This window comes from Sylvia atricapilla, chromosome 1 (assembly GCF_009819655.1).
Source record: "Sylvia atricapilla isolate bSylAtr1 chromosome 1, bSylAtr1.pri, whole genome shotgun sequence".
NCBI classification, from domain to species: Eukaryota; Metazoa; Chordata; class Aves; order Passeriformes; family Sylviidae; genus Sylvia; species Sylvia atricapilla.
This window is the reverse complement of record NC_089140.1, coordinates 41,830,478-41,851,499: the sequence shown is the minus strand read 5'-3', so window position 1 is coordinate 41,851,499 and position 21,022 is coordinate 41,830,478. Positions and strand designations below refer to the sequence as shown.

The 21,022-nt window shown below is 42.5% G+C and overlaps 1 protein-coding gene across 1 annotated transcript in view; it reads left to right on the top strand.

The window, feature by feature from the left end:
* The window catches only part of TRIM71 (tripartite motif containing 71), a 54,576-nt gene extending 33,760 nt beyond the window's left edge, over positions 1-20,816 (top strand). Inside the window, exons 2-4 of the mRNA XM_066320342.1 lie at positions 7,864-8,031; positions 16,454-16,588; positions 18,764-20,816. Coding sequence (XP_066176439.1) covers positions 7,864-8,031; positions 16,454-16,588; positions 18,764-20,215 — 1,755 coding nt within the window. The 3' untranslated portion in view covers positions 20,216-20,816. The remainder of the gene's footprint in view (positions 1-7,863; positions 8,032-16,453; positions 16,589-18,763) is intronic.
* The last annotated feature ends 206 nt before the right edge of the window (positions 20,817-21,022 follow it).

Sequence of the window (21,022 nt, the reverse complement as noted above, 5' to 3'; positions counted from 1 at the left end):
AGGCTATTTATTAGCTTGCATGCTTGAACTGTTGAATATTTAGATCCACCCACTGTCCCCTGTGCCAAGACCACCCTGCTGCTACTCATGTCATGCAGATCTGGCACAGAAGCTGCATTTAAACAGCTAATGAGTTGCATGTTGAGGGACAGGCTGGTCTCCCCTATTGAAATCCGTGAAAGAACTGTGACTTATCTTGGGCTGAGTAATCTACCAGCTACTGATACCATTGCATCTACCCCTAGACTGGCTACTTTACCTGCTTCAGCGTTGAAATAGATGTTGTGACTTTTCAAAAAGAAAATACAGATTTTTTTTTTTTTTAATTCCAAACAACTTACTTAAAAAGAAAATTACTGAATGTCGACTTGCCAGTAGGTAATAATTTAACAATAGTCAACTGCAAGATAGTTATACCTGCATGACCTCAGTATTAACATTCAAATAGTATTAAGCCTTACTTATCGCTGTTTAGGAAGAATTGGATGAATGAGTTAAGTTGGAAGAATATGCCTTTTCCAGTCCATCAAGAACTAGACAGAAGGTGAGGTGGTGAGTTAGGTCGGCTGACTGAGTTAGTTTGCACCCAGGAGCTTTTAGAAAGTGAGCTGATGAGATGGGCAAAGTCCAGTGACTGGTGTGTGGTGCTCCCTCCATAATCAGAGTGGATCAGTGGGGGCGTAGTGCATCTGGCAGAGGTGCTGCCAAGAGAAATGCTTGGAAAGCTGCAGTGCCAGGTGAGTGCCTAGAACCAGAAGCTGCAGTCATCACATGAAGTTTCATTTGTAAGATTTTAACTTAAAACACAGAGGCTGCAATTTCATAGTAGGCTGTAGCCAGCCCTTAAAACAGCTTTGTCAAAGGTGTGGCTTCCTGTCTCATGGGCCAGTTGGCAGCCTGTTGTCACACCATTCCAGTGGTCAGATGGCCTTCAGAGTGAAGTGGAACTTGATTGTCACTTCTACTGCAAATCCATTTAAATTTGCAAATGCTGTTTGTGTTAGCAAAGGCAACTTAAAATGGTCTCTGCTCCACTGCCAGCTGACTGTTAGTACCTACTGGGGGTTCTAAAAGTGATTAATGGGCTATGCGACTTTCAAAAAAACCTTTGCTTTTAACCTGGATGGTTTGACTGACTCAGTGCCATCACCACTCTAAAATATGTAGCTGTTTTTACTGGCTTCATGACATCACAGGAGGATCGAAGAAGGTAAACATTAGGAATTTTAAGAGTATAGTAGTCTGTTTAATTTACCAGCCTGTTTAACTCAACTCCAGTTAGATACTATTCTCTTCCAGTTAGAACTTGAGACGAATGCTATCAATGAGAAGATTTACACTGATTTCCAGCTGTGAGGTTGGCAAAGTACCAGATAGTTGTCATCAAATGTCTCTATGCCCTTAATTATGGATTCTTCCCCCTTCCTTGTGCTGGCCTTACCGATCTGCTGATCCCAGGCTCAGCTGATAAAAATAGTTTATTCAAAAATGAATTTTATGCTTTTTGTAAAGATACCCAAATCTTTTCATTGAGACTGGATCAGTAAAGGGAGGGAGATAGGAGCAAGGCAGGGGAGATTTAGGGCTTCCTCACAGAGTAGCTGTCAGTTTAACTGCAGAGTGAAATGAAAGCCTTGAGCTGTGTGTGGTTTCACATTTGGGGGTTTTATTTGTGAGCTTCCTTCCCCTTCATGTGCTGGGCCTAGAGATACCTGTGTGGCTGAGAAACAAGGAGCAGAACTCACTGGAGCATGTAGGGAGGGAAGGATATTAACAGTAGTGCTGGAAAAAAAAGTGTGTGGAATTACAGCTTTATTTCCTATAAACAGACGTGCATGAGCCAAGTCATCTGTTAGCTGGGCTTTTATTATTCCAGGTGGAATAAGGAAATCAAGGTGAATTTAACAGAAGGGCTGAATGATCCTCTTACACTTGATGAATTTCTAAATGGGCCAAAACCCACCTCTGTTCATCCAAAAAGCAAAAGATGGTAATAGTAAACTAATTTCACTATTGCCACTTGGTACAGCTTGGTACCTGTGCATGCTGCATGCCCTGTGTAGGATAGGGCTGGAGCATTTCAAAGTGCCCATGCTTTTGTGGAAATTTTGTTAGTAGAATACTGAGCTAAGTTCAAGAAGTAACTCTGTTGTCTGCTGTGGAGACCTTCTGGAGCTGGTGTGCAATTTCCCATTGCCGCTGTATGCAGAGAGGAAGATTGGTGTAAAGCCAGCCTCTTTTACTCCAGAGCATCAAGTTAAAATACAAGATTTAGGAGCAATTTGATCATTAACTGGTACCTCTGAATGCCAAATGTTTAAGGTATATTGGGAAATTGCCTGTAGTTCTGTTGTGTATCATGTGACTTGCCCATGTCTTCAGTCTTTATACTTAGCTTAGCACTCAAATTTTGAATTAAGGTTCCTAAAATACTACTTTCGTCATGGTGTGAATCAAGTTAATTGTCGCAAATTGCCGTTGAGGTGGAAACTAAGGACCAGTTTCCTACAGAGTGAAAATATTATCTATTTTTGCTTAAACCTGCAGCAATTATCTGTATCAAACTCTACACCACTCAGGTCTAGTTCGTTTGTATACTGTAAAAAAAAAAAAAAAAAAAAAGAGAGAGAGAGAAATAATTGTTGCATGCAGGGAAGCAGCTTTTTCTTCAGGAAGGGAAGGAAGCCAAAAACCCAAAAAAACACCTCAAAAAAAACCAAACACACCAAAAAAACAAACAAAAAAACAACAACAACAAACCCAGAAAACCATATGCACACAGAAGAATACCTAACCAGACAGACAAACAAACAACCCCAAAAACAAAAAGCAAAAAAACCCACCCCACAACACCACTAAACCAAAAAACCCACAGTGCTGAGGAAGTAGGACCAAAATTCCTTGGAAAATTGCTTTATACTAAACTTGGTCGTCTAAGCCTTACACACTACCCCAGCAAAGCCACTGGTGTTTGAGTTAACTATCAAGGGAACTTGATAATAAAACACCTTTAGTAATGGAAAACTTTAAACTTAAAATAAGATTTTTTTTAAAACCATAAAATCAACCTAAGTTCATTTACAAGTACCATACTGAAACTTTTCCAGAAGTAGAAACCAAGAGGCTACTGTTTTGTCTGTAGACTTCTTTTATTGTTGGTTAAGATTACAGGGTAGCTTTTTAGAGCATCAGACTTGCATTTTAAAAGTAATGTGGCCTTATGTGTTGCTGCCTTGTACAAATTCTTGACACTGTAGGCTTAAATAAAATCCTTGCAAGATACTGAAATGTCATGACAGAAAACAATATTTTAGTGTGATTAGATTCCCCATGCTTTATCGTCCATTTGAATGCACATGTGCTCTGAAAATGAGAGAACTGAAGCGTTTGCAAGCTGGGAGGAGAAGGGCACCATGAGTATTGCTGAAAGAACATTTATTTAAACACAGTGTAAGGATAAGCCTCCTCAGATGCTGTTTCTGCTGAATTCTCCTCTGTCATGGTGCCTACTACATTCCATTGCTTTTGTCTGGGCTTGGTATTTGGGAAATTTTGGTGAGGGCTGGAAGGTGGGGGGGGCACGCTGGAAGCTGGTCAGCAGTAAGGAGAGAAGGGCTGGTGTGGGAATTGTGGAGTGGGGTCAGGGTTTAACTTTAGTGGCCATTCATCAGATGATGATTGATTGCTGTGCAGTCCCGGGGGACGTTTAACAACATCTCTGCCCATCCCCCTGCCCCCTTTGAAAGCAGATGGACCAAAAAATGGGGAGAGCGACACCCAGGAATTCCTGCTGTTGTAAAATGTTTTTACGGTGCACTGTACAGCCTTTCCTGAAGCAATCACATTTATGGCCTTGCTGTTGTATTTCTTGGGCTGCTGTGGCTGTAAAAGATGAATAGCCCTGTAACATGGTTCACTGATTCTGTTTAAATTGAAGTAGGCTCCCTTTATTGTTTTGTGTCTAAAATTGTATGCCACCAATTCAGGAAATATTTCCTGTTTGGGAAATAATCAACCCATAGCTGATTTATTTTAAAATAAATCACTTTTAACTATCTCTAAAACTAGTCCCCTCTTCCTTCTGATTTCTCTCTTTGCATAATTCCGGTGGAAATTCTAAAATACTAATCATTGTAGTAGAACAGTTTTAAAAAAGAAATAGAAGCTCCTAAATTTGCTTATTAGTCTTTTCCCCCCTTACTGTATAGCGTGTTACAGGGCACCAGTTTTTTATCTTAAAAATGTTATTTTTACTTAATTACTTAATAATTACTACAAAAAGAAACAATTCATTAAATGCAATTTACACAGATTATAAATTTCTTTGAAAGAAGAAATCTGTCTCTGTTTTCATATGTCTTTCCCTGCTGCCCATCAGAGCATTCATGTGGTTTGGAAAAGCCAGCCGTGTTTGAAGGTGTTTGCGTATAAACCAGTTTTTCCTATAGTAATAGTGGGTAAATAGTGAAATTAACAGGACAATAGTTAATTTACAGCTTGATGGATCTTTTGGCTTTATCACATCTGCCTCTTCAGATAGGGAGGGGGGAAAATTTTAGGACTTTCCTATAGGTACTGTTGTTTTTTTGTTTTGGTGGGGTGTTTTGTTTTGAGGTGCTGTGGAAATAATTTTTTAGCTGAGTGTAAGCTGATATCCACTAAGGAAAACTCAGTCTTACTCTTCCCTTCCCTCCTGCTTCTCCTGCCCATCCACACTTCAAGACCAATCTTGTTGTTTGTGCTGTACTGAGCAGGGAAGGAGCATTGCACTGCAGTAGCAGTGAAATGTGGGGAGGCCATCTCACATTGCTGAGACTGGAAGGAGGGGGCTTTGCCAGTGCTTCGGGTGTGCTGTGTGTGCATCCGTTCTGAACTGAGAACACAGCTGTGCATTGTCCTACACCTTGCCTCGCTATGATTTTTTTTTTTTTTTTTAAGGGAGTTGCTTGTTTGGGGGATGGGGGAAAGGGGAGCTCTGTTCCCCCCACCCCCCTCTATTTAGATCCAGGCATAGAAACTTAATCTAGCAGTACATGACCTTTGTGGCCATGACCTAGGGACTGGGATGTGAGCAGGCTTGAGCCTAACAATAAACTCCTGGCTGTGGCTGCAAGCACAGGCAAGTTGGATGCTGTGCCCAAGCCCCATCAGCCCAGCTGGCACAACCCCCCCTCACTGTTGTACCCTGCACAGCCAGAGACTTCCCAGCTTTATTCTCTGGGAGCGTGCCCCCTTTGCTGGACAGAGCTGATGTGCAGCCTGCTGGGTGCTCCTGGCAAGTGTGTGTGACACTGACCACAGGAGGAGAACTGCCCTCGTGCCTCTTCCAGGTTTGGGGGTTCTCTTCTAGTCTTTGTGCCCAGAAAGGAGTTTCTGGGGAGTTGCTAGTTCACCTTGTAGCTGATTCCTTCAGTGCTCCTCTGGTGGCTAGCTGGCTAGCTCCCCTCTCCACAGAGAGCAGTAGCGATGGTGCATTTTTGATTTTCCCCTCTGTGTACTTAAGGTAAGGCCTAGTGATGGAGATTAGACCAGCGTAGCTACTTCTTTTAGCACAAGCTTGCTAACTCTTTTGCTCTCAATTTTAAATCTAGGTTGTTTTTACCTTTTTTGTTTTGTTTGTTTGACTAAGAAATAAATAAGGCCTTAATTAACAATGGCCATATATATAGTATTTACCCAAGTATTTATAAGTATTATATATAGTATAGTATTCTCCCTATAGTATTTACCCAAGACCTTCCTTGCCATGTCCTGTGTACTCTGCCTTTTTCCTAAATGAGAATATGGCTCTTGTCATTCTTCATTCTAAATTCAGGAGTGATGTTTCCCACCACATTTTGGTGGGTGGCAAGAGGCAACTGAACAGTTTAAGCATGTTTTTTTCTTTGACTTGAACGGTTGGGCGACTCTTTTACCTAGTGGATGCTGTTACCTTGCAGCAGGAGTGGGCTGAGCTTTTGCTTCTGGTATTGACTGTTGAGGACTAGTAATAGATTTAACTTGCTTCTGGTCTTCTGTTCATATGGTCACCATTTTCTTTTCAGCTGCTCTGCTTGACTGAGGCCCCCAGATCCCTGCTGTATGTTTTTAAAGTATATCAGATTCATATGACTTAACTTGATACCTTGTCTTGGTTTTCATTCTCTCTCAACTTCTCAGTTGTTTTAAGTGGAGTTATTCAGCAACATGTAATAAACATTCCCTGTAATTTCAACAGAAAAATTACAGAACTTCACGTGCAAGTGAACATTGTATACATACTTAGACAACCGCAGTGTAAGGACAAGGATCCCTCTAGCTGAGAAGATGATGTGTTTGAACAATGCCTTTCAGACCTAAGGCATTTTGTTACTTGGAAGAAATAGGAATCTCAGACACTACTTGAGGATTTAGTATTTGAACAGAAGCAAACAGAAGTCTGTCCCAGTTACTCTACAATAAAACGCAATTTCGGAAAATAAGGGCAGGTGTTAGTAAAATCTGACATGCACACGAACACACACATACGCCTTTGAAAAGTTAATCCATATACCGCTTCAGCTGTTGCACTTATAGGAGCTTAAAATGTCACTTTGTGCAACCCAGGCAATTCAAGGGAATCACCTGTCCTGTCCTTCCCTTTGCTTTTGAGGAGAAGGGGAAGGGGATGTTGTGCACTATATCACGAGCTGTTAGCTGGAGTCGGGAGTGGCTGGATGACAGCTGGGAGAAGACAGGCATATCAAACACTTGTTCAATCTTTGTTCTGCTCTTGCTCCTTTCTGTGAGGTAGGCTTCAAATATCTGGTGATGAAAAAAGTTGTTCGTAGTATGAAACCTTGTGCCGTTCTACTGTTTCATGGTAATACCGATTTTCTGTTATTACACTCAAAAAAAAATTGTGTGTGTAGTTAAGAGCAACACTTGAATACAGAACTTTGTGTTGGAGTGTTGTGCTCCTTCATTTGCATCTTTGGGGAAAAAAAAACAACTTAATAGAGCTGATTTCTGCTTTCCTCTTAAGAAAACAGGCTTCCGTGAAAGTTACTGTTTCTGTGTGTTACTTCCCTCTACTGGATGGAATGGGAGTGGCTACAGCTGGTGAATGGATCCGGCTTTCTAGGCTAACATCTTGGTCTAAGTTGTGATTTGAATATAGGGTTGGGAAGTGTTTTGTGAACAGAATGGGGACTTAGTGGTTACCCACAGGTCACTGTAGCATTCGAACACTCTGGGCCTGATAAAGTTCCAGTCTTGTTTTCCAGCTCAAGCATCTCGAAGCATCAGTAGCATAGAAAACACTGTCATAGCAAAGAGTTTTTGCTTTGTTGATGGAAGTGATAGGGGGAGTTTTGCCTAATACTGTTGTTGTCCTGAACATAAGGAATTTGTGTATTTTGAGGAGAGGATGGTTCTTGGCATGCATGGTTGTTTTTTCCCTTGTGAGCAGTGGGTGTGCTGGTGTTGCAGTTCTCCAGTGTGTTGATTATTGAATGGCCCACTTAAGAGAATTTGGTGTTTGTATTTGCAGGAAAAGTCTTCACCTGAAACTTGCCATAGATGCCATCTCCAATCTCTAAATGTTGGCAGATGGCTTCCGCTCTTTAAGAGAAGCTGATGTGGACACTCTTCCTAGTATTGTATTGCAAAGAAAACAGTGACACTTCCATCTAACTGTTAGGGCATGATTTGGAGTTTACTGGGAAGGATAGCTGTAGAGGAACTATTGTGAAGTCTTTGCCTATTGCTGCTGCATCTAACCATCTCCTTTATAGTTGAGCTTTTGGATTTTTTTTTTTTTTTTTTTTTTTACACATCTTGGCTCTGTTTACTTTTCAATTCTTCTTTATGTAGTGAGAAATATTTTTTTTTCCCTGCTTCCAGGTACTGCATTTCTACTGTGATACCTGTTCTGTCCCCATATGTCGGGAATGTACCATGGGACGACATGTGGGTCACAGCTTTATCTACCTCCAAGATGCCCTACAGGACTCCAGGACTCTCACCATTCAGCTCCTGGCAGATGCTCAGCAGGGACGACAGGCTATCCAAGTAAGATACTCCCAACTTGAGTACTTTATTTCCCCCTCCTTCTTCTCCCCCCTCTCCCCCCCAGCTTGTCTGTTACAGGGCAAGGTGTCAAGGCAAAAAGCTCTCTGCTTCTGCTGTCAGTCTTCTCACCCCTTCTGTTTTCTCAGATCTCTGACAGAAGTGGCGGTGGAGCTGAAAATAAAGTGTTGTTATATGAGTTTTGCATTCTTGCAGCATAATCCTGTCATGTAAATCACAATATATATGAAGCTCTGTACAACTGCACTTGACTGTGAAGCATTTCAAGAAAGCTCAGATCTGTGTGGCAGTGCCAAACCTGGTTTTGTTTTTGTGACTGGGACTTTCTTTGAGCACCTTCCTGCCTGTATAGCTTCTAGCACTCTGCCTGCCTTTGACTCTTGTTATATCTTCAGTGTTACCATCAAATACAAAATACTAATCAGCTGCTGGATTGGTGTGTTACCATCAAATACAAAATACTAATCAGCTGCTGGATTGGTGTGAAATTCCTTAACCTGCATGTGCAGAGGATCTAGAGCTATCTCCATGTGAGGATTGCTCTGCACACACAGATGCACAGCCTGCTTATTACTTTGCCCTACCTCAGCTGTATTTTATAGCACAAATATAAATACCTGGCAAGGGCTGGAAAGAAGGTAGCACAGTGCTTCAAATTAGAGAAGGGATTTTTTTTTTTGAGTAAACATTTGTAGAATGTCATGGATAGGGAGTTAACTTACTTTGCAAATTGAGTGAGCTTTCCTGGCACACATGCAAGGTATAAACAATAATTAAAATAACCCAAAGCTCATTGTCTTCCCTTAGCTGCTTGTTTCTAGTAAATGAGGGAATTAAGCTTGTTCTGTGAGACAAGAGCAACTAATTAGTCTCTCATTAACTCTTTGCACCAATGGAATGATAATGGTTTATGTTGGTACAGATAGTAATCAGTTGTTGACATTTTCCTTCAGCCTCTGATGTTAAGTTGTTACAGCAGCACAGTAAACAACAAGTTTTTGGAACTGTATGGCTAACTATAAACTCCAGCTTCAGGCAGAATCCTGGAAAACATAGCATCTTCCAAAATTTGTTTTAAACTGGGTTATAAAGCTCTTCAGCAGTATCCATACATTTCACACATCCCTCAAATGACAAGAAGGAGGGAATTATACTAGTTTAAAGACTATCACTGGTGCAGTGTTCTGAATTTCTCCAGGCTGTCATAGACAAAGGCTTGCCTGTTAGTAATTACTGCTTTTGACCTCCAGGGCTCTTAATCATCTTACTGGTAGAGCTAAATCATCTAAGGACTGCTTTTGGAGTAGAAACTAGCAGGAGACCATGGAGCACCACTCTGCTACTATTGTATAAATGCTTTTGTGCCTGATTTTCTTCTCACTGAGTTTACTTTGCTCATTCCTCCCTTATCTTTTTCTGGCTTTTATGCCGAAGGCTTCTGCCATTGTGGTGAGCTGATGGTTACTTGATGGTGCAGGTAAAAGTTGTGGTACTGGCTATGCTCATGTAACTTGAACAAGCAGCATTACTGAACTTAGCTCAGGCAGCTTTGCTCTGGTCTGGCTACAGCCCATCCAGGTTAAGAGGCTGTCTTGGAAGTATTAGCTGAGCAGCTTTTGCATTCTGTAAAATGAACCATGCTTTCAAGAACTGAGTTGTTTCGTTAGCTTAGTGGGAGTTTTAATCTGGAGCACAGCACAGAAGAAGAGTTAGTGAGATAACAGATCAGTGATAAAGCTAACAAGATGGAAATCCGTGTGTGCATGTGCAGGAATGGGAAAATTGGTCAGCCCAAGCCAGCTACACCTACATCAGCCACAACCAGAAGAGCATGTGATACTGTTAAAAGCAGAGGTGCTCAACTCAAAGTTTTAATGGAGCAGAGCTCTCCTTGCTCTTGGGACAAATATGGCAGTGAAGCTATGTGTTTATCCTAGGGAGGAGACAGCATGTCAGCATGGATTCAAAACAAACTCTAAAATAAATATTCTCTAAATTAAAAGAAATTGGCTTGAGTGGTTTTCTTAAAAGTGTGGAAACAGTCAACGGAGAATTAAATGCCAGTACAAGCTGTAATATGAGGAACACAAGATTGGAGCTCTAAGAGGCTTGAAAAGTAATATGTTGTAGTAACACTTCTTAGTGGGACTGATACATACTGCTGCACCATAAACTCTTTTTCTTAATAGGCTCTGAAAGTGATAGCTCCCCTGACAGGAGATGTTGAGGATGGATGAGGAGGGGTAGTTGGGAGTAAATGGGAAAAGGTGGAATTTTAAGGGCGTTGCAGGAGAGAGGAGATCAAGCCATGAGTCAACTGGCTGGAGAGTATCTGGTTAACCAAAGTTGAAGGCTTTTAGGAAGAAATGTTTATTTAAGCTCTTCCTGTGGCTTTGGAGGAAAGATTGTTTTTCAGACTTAAAAAAAATGCCGTGAGTTGGGATACATTTCAACCTCTTGATCTACTGAAGCCTGATGTAGTCTGTCACTCCAGAAGAGTCCAAACCTCACTTTTCAAGGAAGTTGAAGTCCTCTGTAAGAAATAGCAAGCCTGAGAGCAAAAAGCTTGCTATTTTTTCCTCACTGAAATTTCTGCAGCAATGGAAAGCCTTCTGTGCTTCCTTTTGCTATGATGGTCCTGACCTGCATTCCTAAGCCTGTCTCTAACATGAGAACTCGTGCCTGTGTGGTGAACTGATCCAGCTGAAAAGGTAGCCGTGCTGTGGGTTTACTTTTTGGCTGGGTCAGCCCTCTGGCTGGTTCACTGCAGTGCTGCAGGGAATGTTGATGGTGCCAGGGAATGAAGCAGCAGCGTCCAGCTGGGTTGCTGGTAGGACTCTTTCTTATTTCAGCAGAAAGCTATACTCCTAGCTGGGATACTTTTCCATCCTTTTCAGAGACTCGGATTGATTCACAGGGTGATATGAAAGCCAAAGTTGACACTGGATAAATGGTGTGGGAGGAATCAGGACTGCTGCCTTTCTATATGGGGAGCGTGTCCCGCTGCCTTGTTTTACCTCATGAAAGTGCACACTTAGCTGTCTTCTTTCAGAATTTTTTCCAAGGACTAGGTCACAAACTGAACGTAAATCTGTTATGGTGAAAGATAGATGGCTTCTTCAAAATGTCACCTTCTTAAAATACATCTATACGTGTGTAACTGTATATATGGATGGATGTATGCATGTAATCCAATGCACTTGCATAACACTAAAGCACTGAGTGCTCATGTTCATTTAGGGTCAATTTCCAGGTAAACATGTTAAAATGCATTTTAATTTGTGCATCTCAGATGTCTTAAAGTTAGGGTTTATCGGAAAAGAAAACAAAATATTTCTTATCTGAACCTATAATTGTTTTTGCTGGGGTGCTTGACCATGCAGGCTTCTCACTGCCTGGTGAGACTGAGACTGGTCATGTGCAGAACATAGCAGGAGCTGCTCTCTTATCTATCATGAAAGGCTTAGGAGCTTCCCTCCCAAATTTGTGGGGGAAGTGGTATGAAATAGATTAACACCTTTTCGGGGGGTGGGGGGCTACTGTAAGAAACTCAGCTGGGTAGAGGAGGAAGCGGATCTGCTGCCTTGAGCCTCTGCCCTTCGGTGGGAGCTTCCCTGTGGGTTGCCATATGGATCTGTGCTGCTGGGAGGTCGATACCTGAGAAGGATGGCACTGCTGTGCTGCAAGGGATCGTTTTGGGGTTGTCACATTGAGTTAGCTCCGGCAGCCTTGTGCCTGGCTTTGAAGTCAGGCTCCTAGGTTTGAGAATCTGAAATGAAGCTTTGTCAACAAAATGGCGTCAATTGTGCTTTTCTAAAGCTGGGATTTATATCAAGAGGCTGAATTTCTTGACTTTTAGTCATTGTTTTGTGTGGTATTTCTGTGAGTTCCTCAGTGCAGTATATGAGCAGATGGTTATTGGAGGAGATGGATTTGACATGTGTCACTGTCCAAACTACTGTTCTGCCTAAAACCGTAGGCAAAAAGTCTGTTCTTGCAGTACAAACAAAAATGATAGTTTAGTTGTATCTGGCGTGAGTTAACCTGGCCTCTAGCCCTCCCTCCATCAAAGCTTCTTTTAAAATTATTTTTGTGAGGAACTTCAAGGGAGGATGTTTTAGTGTTTTACATGCATTAGACTGAAACCTTTAAATTGGTCCAGCTACTGTGATTTGTGCTGTAGCTGCGCCAGCATTACTGCAAATTCACTGCTAAGCTTGTTAATCCTGGTACCTTTCACTGCAATCATGTAGGATCTTCCAGTTAATTTTTCTAGTGTAAGAACGTTAGTAGGAAGTTTGTATCCAGTTCTTGATGCTAGAGAAAATCAACTTTGTGTCCTGGTTGTTTTATCCTGCTTTGACACAGTAACTGGAAAAGTTCAGTGAAATAAACCCACTGTATCTTTTTGTGTCTTAAGGAACTGAAAACGAACCACTTATGGCTGGAACACCTTCCATTTGGTGGAAGTGGGTGGGCTAACGTGAGACATTCCTAAAAATTTCCTTCAGGATTTTTTGTATTTAATGTGCTTTTAAAATCCAGAAAGGAGTTTGTCAGAGAAGAAGCATCTCAGCTGTTTGTTCCCCTCTGAGTAGGGTTAACTTAGTCTTAAATTCCTTAATTGTTAAACAGCAAATCCTCCATACTGAGGTAGGAAAGTGTATATTTAATATTCTTTTTTCAATACCTGTGGTCCATTCACCCCTCAAATACTGAAGAATTCCTCAGTAGAACCCAAATTTGCTTTTGAATTTTCTCTCCAAACGTTTGCACCTTTATTTGAAAATTTGAGAGTGGGAAACTTAAATATCAGAATTAATGCCTGAAACATTATGCACCTCCCTTCCATCTTTGGATGGATGGATGGATGGAATTAAAAAAATCCTGGGGACTTTTTCAAATATGTTCGTGCAATCCAGCATTAATGAGTTGCACTACAGTTACAATAAGCAGCCTTTATGTATCTCATGGTGCTGCCACTGTGGTGTCTTGTGCTGCAGTTTGTTCAATTGGATAAATTCCTGGACTAAATTGGTGTGATCTAACGTAGTGGCTCAGCATCTGGATTAACAGGCCCTGCTGTTTCAGAGACCTGAGTTAGCCTCTTCAAATAACTGTGCTATGTGGACATAACTGTGGACATACTGATTTATTTGAGTATCAGACGGCAGAAACCACGCAGTGAGGGCATCAGCACTTCTGTTGCAATTCTGCAGAACACAAGCTTTGTAACAGTTTTTCTTTCTCCTGGAGCATTTTATGCTTCTGATCATACTTTTTTTTTTCCCTCTTAAAAAAGCAGCACTTGTGAAAACCTGGGAATCTAAAACATTAAATATTCCATAGGAATATTTAGGTAAACATGATATCATAGAATTTTTTTATAAATTGAGGCTCTACTTCCTACTGTTCAACAGACGATAGGAAATACAAAAAATTACTGAATGCTGCCACTCTACAAATTGGCAAGTCCTGATCTGGGCACCTCTGTAGTCAGCATGGAAGTCCAGAAGCATGGCCAATAATGCTACCCTGCTACTTCTGACTCCTGCAGTTTGTTTCTTCACAGGTTTGTGTTGTACCATCAGCTGCCACTGGAGCAAGATCATCACTAGTTTTTCCCTCAGGTGGTGAAAGGTAGATAAAGGGGAACTCACAGAGGTGTCCACCTAAAGGGAGCTTGCAAAGGACACCCAGCTTTCAATACAACTTTGCCCTTCATCTTTTACTCAAAACTGAAATGTGCTGGTAGCAATAGTTAGTGATGGATGATGCGCTGCTTTCCTTCATCCAAACATGTTTGTCTGCCTCACTGGAATCCAGCCCGTGTACAGTTTCCTCATGTGGTGGCCCCCCTGGAACAGGTCACCTGCACAAGGACTGTTGCTACTTCAAGTTTTACTCTTGAGGAGTTGGAAGTATCAGTTTCAACCCTGAAGTTTACAAGATACACTGCAAAGTCGTGTTTTACTTGGTTTTACTTGTTTTTGACAAACACATGGCACTGGTCATATCTCTTTATAGAATGGGGAGTGGTATTGGCCATCTTCAGACCCCTGCGAAGCCACAGGTGGAGAGGTACAGCTGCAAATAGATGATTTATTTTATTGGCCAACAGCAGGAAACAAAACAGTTGTTCTCCATCTCACATTCAGTAACCGGGCAAAGTTCTTGGATAAACACAGGCAGACCTTGTCTTCTGTCTCCCAAGTGTGTGAACTGGTTGACCATCTAATTCACTAGCACTAGAAAAATTATGCTATACCATAAGGAGAGAGCATCATAAAAACTATTTTTCTTTACAAGTATTCGTTGTTAAAAGGACTGTGTGGTGTCTGACCAGAACAAGAAGCACTGCTGCTTAACATGCTTTCTAAAAAGTTCTCTTTGAGAACAAGTTCTCCCTCCGAAACAAGTTCTGCACAGAAAATGCCTGCAGGACTGACATCTTACAGTAATCAAGGTGAACAAGGGATTTCCATGTGAAGAAGACTCCCAGAAGTTGTATTTAATGCTCTTGGCTGTTGCTTCAGATATGGATAACTTGCTATTGCTGTTTCCCCATTGTACCTCTGCACGTTTGATGCTGGTCAGCCTTCCTAGGCTGTTCTAGCTTATTTGGGCAGAGTGCAGGTCCCTCTGAATTTTACCAAAACTTCACCAATATCCTGGATGATGTTTGCATCTTATCTTAGCCTTTTGGGCATCCCCCCACTGATCTGAGCTGTTCATACTTGGGCAAGTAAAAATAAATCCAGAGGATGACATGAGTAGTTCATAGATGACCAGTTGTGCATAACTGGTTATGAAAAATCACAGCATCCACAGGGAATTACTACCTCTCCTGCTGTGATGGAGTTCTTAAAAGGTGAACTTTGGTTTCAGTGGAGGTTAATGAAGGAAGTTGCTCTTATGTCTAAGGTATAATAAAGGATGCACATACATATAGATCATGGGTACTGAGTACAAAAAGCAAAATTAAGTCTATCAGGATTTTTATGTTTTCACAGACATCATTGTTAAAATTGGAATGTGGGTTGATAGATTCCCTGACACCTCTCAAGATGATACCTCTCTCTCTTTGCAAGGGAAGGAAGCTGTTTTGCTGTACTTAGTGGGACTCCAGGTCTGTTTTGGAAGAAAGGCAAGCCTTCCCCTGCAGTAGGGCAGCTTCTGTATTTGAATGGCAAAGAAGAGGTGATAAAGGCACAGTATTCTTACATGTGGCCTCTTCTAGCTAGGTCGGAGGCCTATTGGCTTTTATGAAATCTTAATCCATGGCCAATTGTGACTTCGTGTCTACTTTGCTAAATGTAATGAAATGAGATTTTCACTTTTTGTCAAATTTGCCTGCCAGAAGCTTTGTGAAGAAGGTAGGGCAGGTCAGCCTCCAGTGGGACTGGGATATATGGGTTGTCTGTGAGTTTGAAGACATTCCCTGTTAAAACTGTGTAGTGAAGATGACTCTCAGAGTTCATGAAGGAGGAAGAGCTGAAAGACCCTGTTCCTCTTACTGAGCCTTGGGCTGCAGGCTGGCTGTCAAGGAGCACTCCTGTTTTCCCCTGACAGGGGAAATTTGCAGGAGAATTCTTTGGAGTAAAGACAGAAATGTTATCTTGTCTGATTTTGTCAGGGTTGTCTTTAACTTGTCTCCAGAGAGAGATCACCTGGCCAAGTTAGTCTTCCGTTTTCTTTCAGAAAAGGATCTCCTATGTGACCTGGAAGAATAAATCTAGTTTAGACTAGTTACCTAAATTAACTTACCTGGAACGAAAATGTCCAAGTAACACTGTATTTAAGTTTTTATATTTTAGCATTCCAGTTGTTGGCAAAAAATAAATGCTGCTGAACTGAGAGTTCAAAAATACTAACAACAATTCAATACAACAACTATTCAACTACCCTCACAATTAAAATGAGGGTATCTTCCTGAAGGTTCTGAATGTACTGTAAAGCCTTTAAATTCCTTTTTAGCTGATTTCAGTGAGCCTGCATGTTGGGGGGGAAAGGGTTTCCTGATGTTCAGAGGGTACTTCTGTTTCAGTTTGTGCCCATTGCCTCCGGTCCTGTCACAAGGCATGGCTGAAAAGAGCCTGGCTCTGCCCTCTCAGCACTCTCCTCTCAAGTATATGCATACTTGTAAGAACCCCCTTCCCTCTATTTTAGGCTGAATACCTTCATAGGCCATCCTTCTGTTTTAGAATTTTGTTACTATCTTTTTAACCTCTTTGAGGGTCACAGGTTCATCTGTTGGTTCACTGAAACTAAGAAGTAAGAAACTAAGAGTTGTCACTTTGTGCCTTTGCCTGAAGGCGTAGAGAAATGTAAGCAGCAGTCCTCTGATGCATTTTTAATTGGTTTGATCGAGCCTTAAGTGTGTTTGTCTTTTTTTTTTCCCCAGCTAAGTATTGAACAGGCCCAGGCTGTGGCAGAGCAAGTGGAGATGAAAGCGAAGGTGGTACAGTCTGAAGTGAAAGTGGTGACCACCAGACATAAGAAGGCCTTGGAAGAGCGGGAGTGTGAGCTGCTCTGGAAGGTATGCACCCTTACACTTGTGATTTGTATTGCTGACAAGTGCTTTTCAAAAAGAAAAAATGCTCAAACTACTACACAGCCAGATTTGGATGTCCCAGGAAAACGGCAGGTTTCCTTAACTGGAGCTGCTTGTGGGGTTTTTGCAGGGACTGCTGGATGCTCAGAGCAGCACAGCCCCACACGTGGGCTGGGCACTCCCCCTGCTGGCCCAGCAGCTGCCCCGAGAGGAGATCCCCTCTAGACAGTGCCTTCAAAATACCTTTAGTGTGCTGCTCTAGGATAAGTTACATGGTGTAATTGGTTTTCCAATCCACACCTCATAAAGGACAGCAGCAAAGCTGTGTATCCTATCCTGCCCTTTTTTGTTTTGAGAAAGGCTAGTAGAAATTCTGTGAGACCAACTTTCACTGTCCTCATCCTTAAAAACCTTACTGTCAATCAAGGTAGCATCCTCCCCCTATTTTTTTTTTTTTTTTTTTTGGCTAGTATAAGAAAAGCATACTCTTCAGCAAGAGAATACTGCACAATTCTGAACTGATGGGCTCATTTCATCCACAATGCATGTGTGGTATTTTGAGAGAAGGAAAGAAAGTAACAGGCAAGTTTCTTATTCCATAAAAGTAATTCAGTGGTCATGGTCCCCTGCAAGAGAAGCTTTGTTTTCTTGTGTAAGTGTCAATAGAAAGATTTAAATTACACTTTAGATAGTTAATGTACTTCAAATGCTGCTTTTTTGAGGTTTTGGATTGAGGGAGATGAGTTCACTTTTCACCTTTAACCTTCTGCAGGAAGCTTGGCAACTTTCACTTTTAAGGTAATCCTAGTACAGGAGGAGTAAGGTCTGTCCCTAAGCTCTTTTTATCCTACGGTGCTGTACAAATGCACTTTGTTTGAATATCTGCACTCAGAGCAAGTTCTCTTTAAGTTGGAAAACATTATTTTAAGAAAGAAACATGGTGGTGGTAAATGATTTAAGCAAAACAAACTCAGTCTGTCAAGCGTTTGTATTAAGCATGTTGATAAACAGTTTTGTATACCAGAGCTGAGTCTAAGGACTAAGCTGAGACCTAAATCAGTAATTTGTTTTGGACAACTATTGGAAGGAGCATCTCCAGTTTTTTTGGGTATTTTTTTTTTACAGCTTGGTAAAACCTACATACTTCATATGCATGTTTGTGCATATGTTGTCTAGTCCGTGTCTAACCAAGGATTCTTCAGACATTGTGTCTTCTTCGTTCACTAAAATGCATTACAGATATTGTTCTGTGGGTAGGCAAGTATTCAGACATCAGGAAATGTACTTTTGCAACAATAAAACAAAGACGTGTTACGTTAGTTTTACAAAGCAGGTGTCTTTGCCAGATGGTCCAAAGTGGTTTTTCACGAGTAAAGGTAGACACAGGCTTATATAGATGAGTTACAAAACAGACATTTTTCACCAACTTCAGTCCATCAAGCAGGGACCTTCTGTATTATTTGAAGTGATGTTTACAAAGCATCCTGTTTTAAAGCACAAGCTCAGCATGACTGACAGTATTTTCAAGAAAATATTAAAAATAATTTGACCCTAAAATCCCTGGAGATAGATGTCTGGTATTATCCAGTCACACAGAAACAGTTCTGGCAGACAGGGGAATGACAGGAGCCCACGTGCATTAGCTGATGCTGACTCCCAGCCTCAGCTCCACGGGACAACAGCTCACCTTCTGAAACTCATCTCAGTTCTGGTTAGTGAAGCCTCAGCCTCTGCTCTTCTTGAGAGGGGCTACAATAACTTCTGTCCTCCCTGGGGGGCTGAATGAGATGTGCCTTTGGATGATCTCTCGAGTACCTTGCAACTAGAAAATGGAATAGCATTTGAGGAAGCAAATACTTATTACTAAACAAGTGACTCTTGCTTTCAAATGTCACTGTGATGCAGCAGATCAGCAGAGTATGAATGTATGGTTTTGCCTGGAGGGTAGGAGAGACAAATAATCCTAAATTTGGATAAGTAATCAGTTTTCCTTGTTTCTTCTTGCCTACTTTGTGATTTTTAGAGGTTTGTTCTGCAGCTATGTGTCAGCATGCTATAATAACTGTCCAGCTGGCTTTTATGTAGAAGGGAGACGGAAGGAAATCTGTGTTGTGGTCTGTCTTTCCTGGTGTAAGCATGCTTTTCTCTCTTTTCCACAAGGTGGAAAAGATTCGCCAAGTCAAGGCCAAGTCACTCTACTTGCAAGTTGAAAAGTTACGTCAGAACCTAAACAAGCTGGATAACACCATCAGTGCTGTTCAGCAGGTCCTGGAGGAGGGTCGTACCATGGATATCCTCCTGGCTCGGGACCGCATGCTGGCTCAGGTGCAGGAGCTCAAGAATGTCAGAGGCCTTCTCCAGCCACAGGAAGACGACAGGATCATGTTCACCCCCCCTGACCAGGCATTGTATATGGCCATTAAATCAATGGGCTTTGTCAGCAGCGGGGCCTTTGCTCCCTTGACCAAAGCCACGGGGGAAGGCCTCAAGCGTGCGCTGCAGGGCAAGGTGGCCTCGTTCACCGTGATGGGCTACGACCACGACGGGGAGCCTCGCCTTTCGGGGGGTGACATGATCTCTGCCGTGGTCATGGGGCCGGATGGAAACCTTTTCGGGGCGGATGTCAGCGATCAGCAGAACGGCACCTACCTGGTCAGCTATCGTCCCCAGCTGGAGGGGGAGCACCTGGTGTCCGTGATGATGTGCAACCAACACATTGAGAACAGCCCCTTCAAAGTGGTGGTGAAGTCCGGGCGCAGCTACATTGGCATCGGGCTGCCGGGGCTGTCCTTCGGCAGCGAGGGAGACAGCGACGGCAAGCTCTGCCGCCCCTGGGGGGTCAGCGTGGACAAGGAGGGCTTCATCATCGTCGCCGACCGCAGTAACAACCGCATCCAGGTGTTCAAGCCGTGCGGGACCTTCCACCACAAGTTTGGCACGCTGGGCTCCCGGCCGGGCCAGTTCGATCGCCCCGCCGGCGTGGCCTGTGACGTTTCGCGTAGGATCGTCGTGGCCGACAAGGACAATCATCGCATCCAGATCTTCACGTTCGAGGGGCAGTTCATTCTGAAGTTTGGGGAGAAAGGAACGAAGAACGGGCAATTCAATTACCCATGGGATGTGGCTGTCAACGCTGAGGGCAAGATCCTGGTCTCTGACACGAGGAACCATCGCGTTCAGCTCTTCGGGCCCGACGGCGTGTTCCTTAACAAGTACGGCTTCGAAGGGGCGCTCTGGAAGCACTTTGATTCCCCCAGAGGTGTGACGTTCAATCACGAGGGCCACTTGGTAGTGACGGACTTCAACAACCATCGCCTGCTGGTCATCCATCCGGATTGCCAGTCAGCGCGCTTCCTGGGCTCCGAGGGCACCGGCAACGGCCAGTTCCTGCGCCCGCAGGGCGTGGCGGTGGATCAGGAAGGGCGCATCATCGTGGCCGACTCCAGGAACCACCGGGTGCAGATATTCGAGTCCAATGGTAGCTTCTTATGCAAGTTTGGCACTCAGGGAAGCGGCTTTGGTCAGATGGACCGTCCTTCAGGTATAGCTGTCACCCCTGATGGCATGATTGTCGTGGTCGACTTTGGAAACAATCGAATTCTCGTCTTCTAATCTGTGTTTGAATTAGGAAGAAACTGTCTCAGGGAAATTCTTCTAAGAGAAAATGAAAAAATACAACGTTAATTCAAACCTACCTCATCTTTAATTTTTTTACAGATGAATGTACTTACCTTTGCTGCAGGGAGTGAGCCTGTAAAGTTGAATTCTATCTACCTCATTGTCCTCCCTTCCCTCCCCGGTTTCTCGCCCCCTCCCCATCCCCACATACTCATAGTTCAGAACGTTTTACCTCTTTCCCCCGATGGGGTTTCATGCACAAACAAGTGTTGCTGTGCACATTAGGTGGTTTGTGTGGTGAGTTCTGTTAGACTAAGCCAAGAAAGGCGCTATGTAACTTTTTAAATGGAGAAAATGCTAGTAGATGTTTGTAGAGAATTTGTGTTCTTGACCATTCTGCAGTTCTGTGGGTGGGGACATGGGAGGGAGGGACATTTGTTGTTGGTGGTTTTTTGGTTTTGGTTTGTTTTTGTTTGGTTGTTTTTTTTTTTTGAATTGCTGCTGCAGCAGAGAACTTTTTCCTGTTCTCCTTTTTATACCTCAGTGTGTTTGATCTACTGGTGAGCACAGCATCTTGTTCCCAGACAATTTTGAACGTTTTATGAAAGTGAGTGGGATTCGCTCACCAGGAAGAGCAAGTTTGCATCTTTTTTGGCATTTCTGTGTATTTTTTTACTGAAACACAGTAATTTAACAGCACAAAGTGAAGCTGATGAAAATGCACAAAAATTCTTTAAGTTTAAACCAAATTGTTCATTTTAGTAGCTTAGCATGGTCATTGTAAAGTTTAGATAAAAAGCA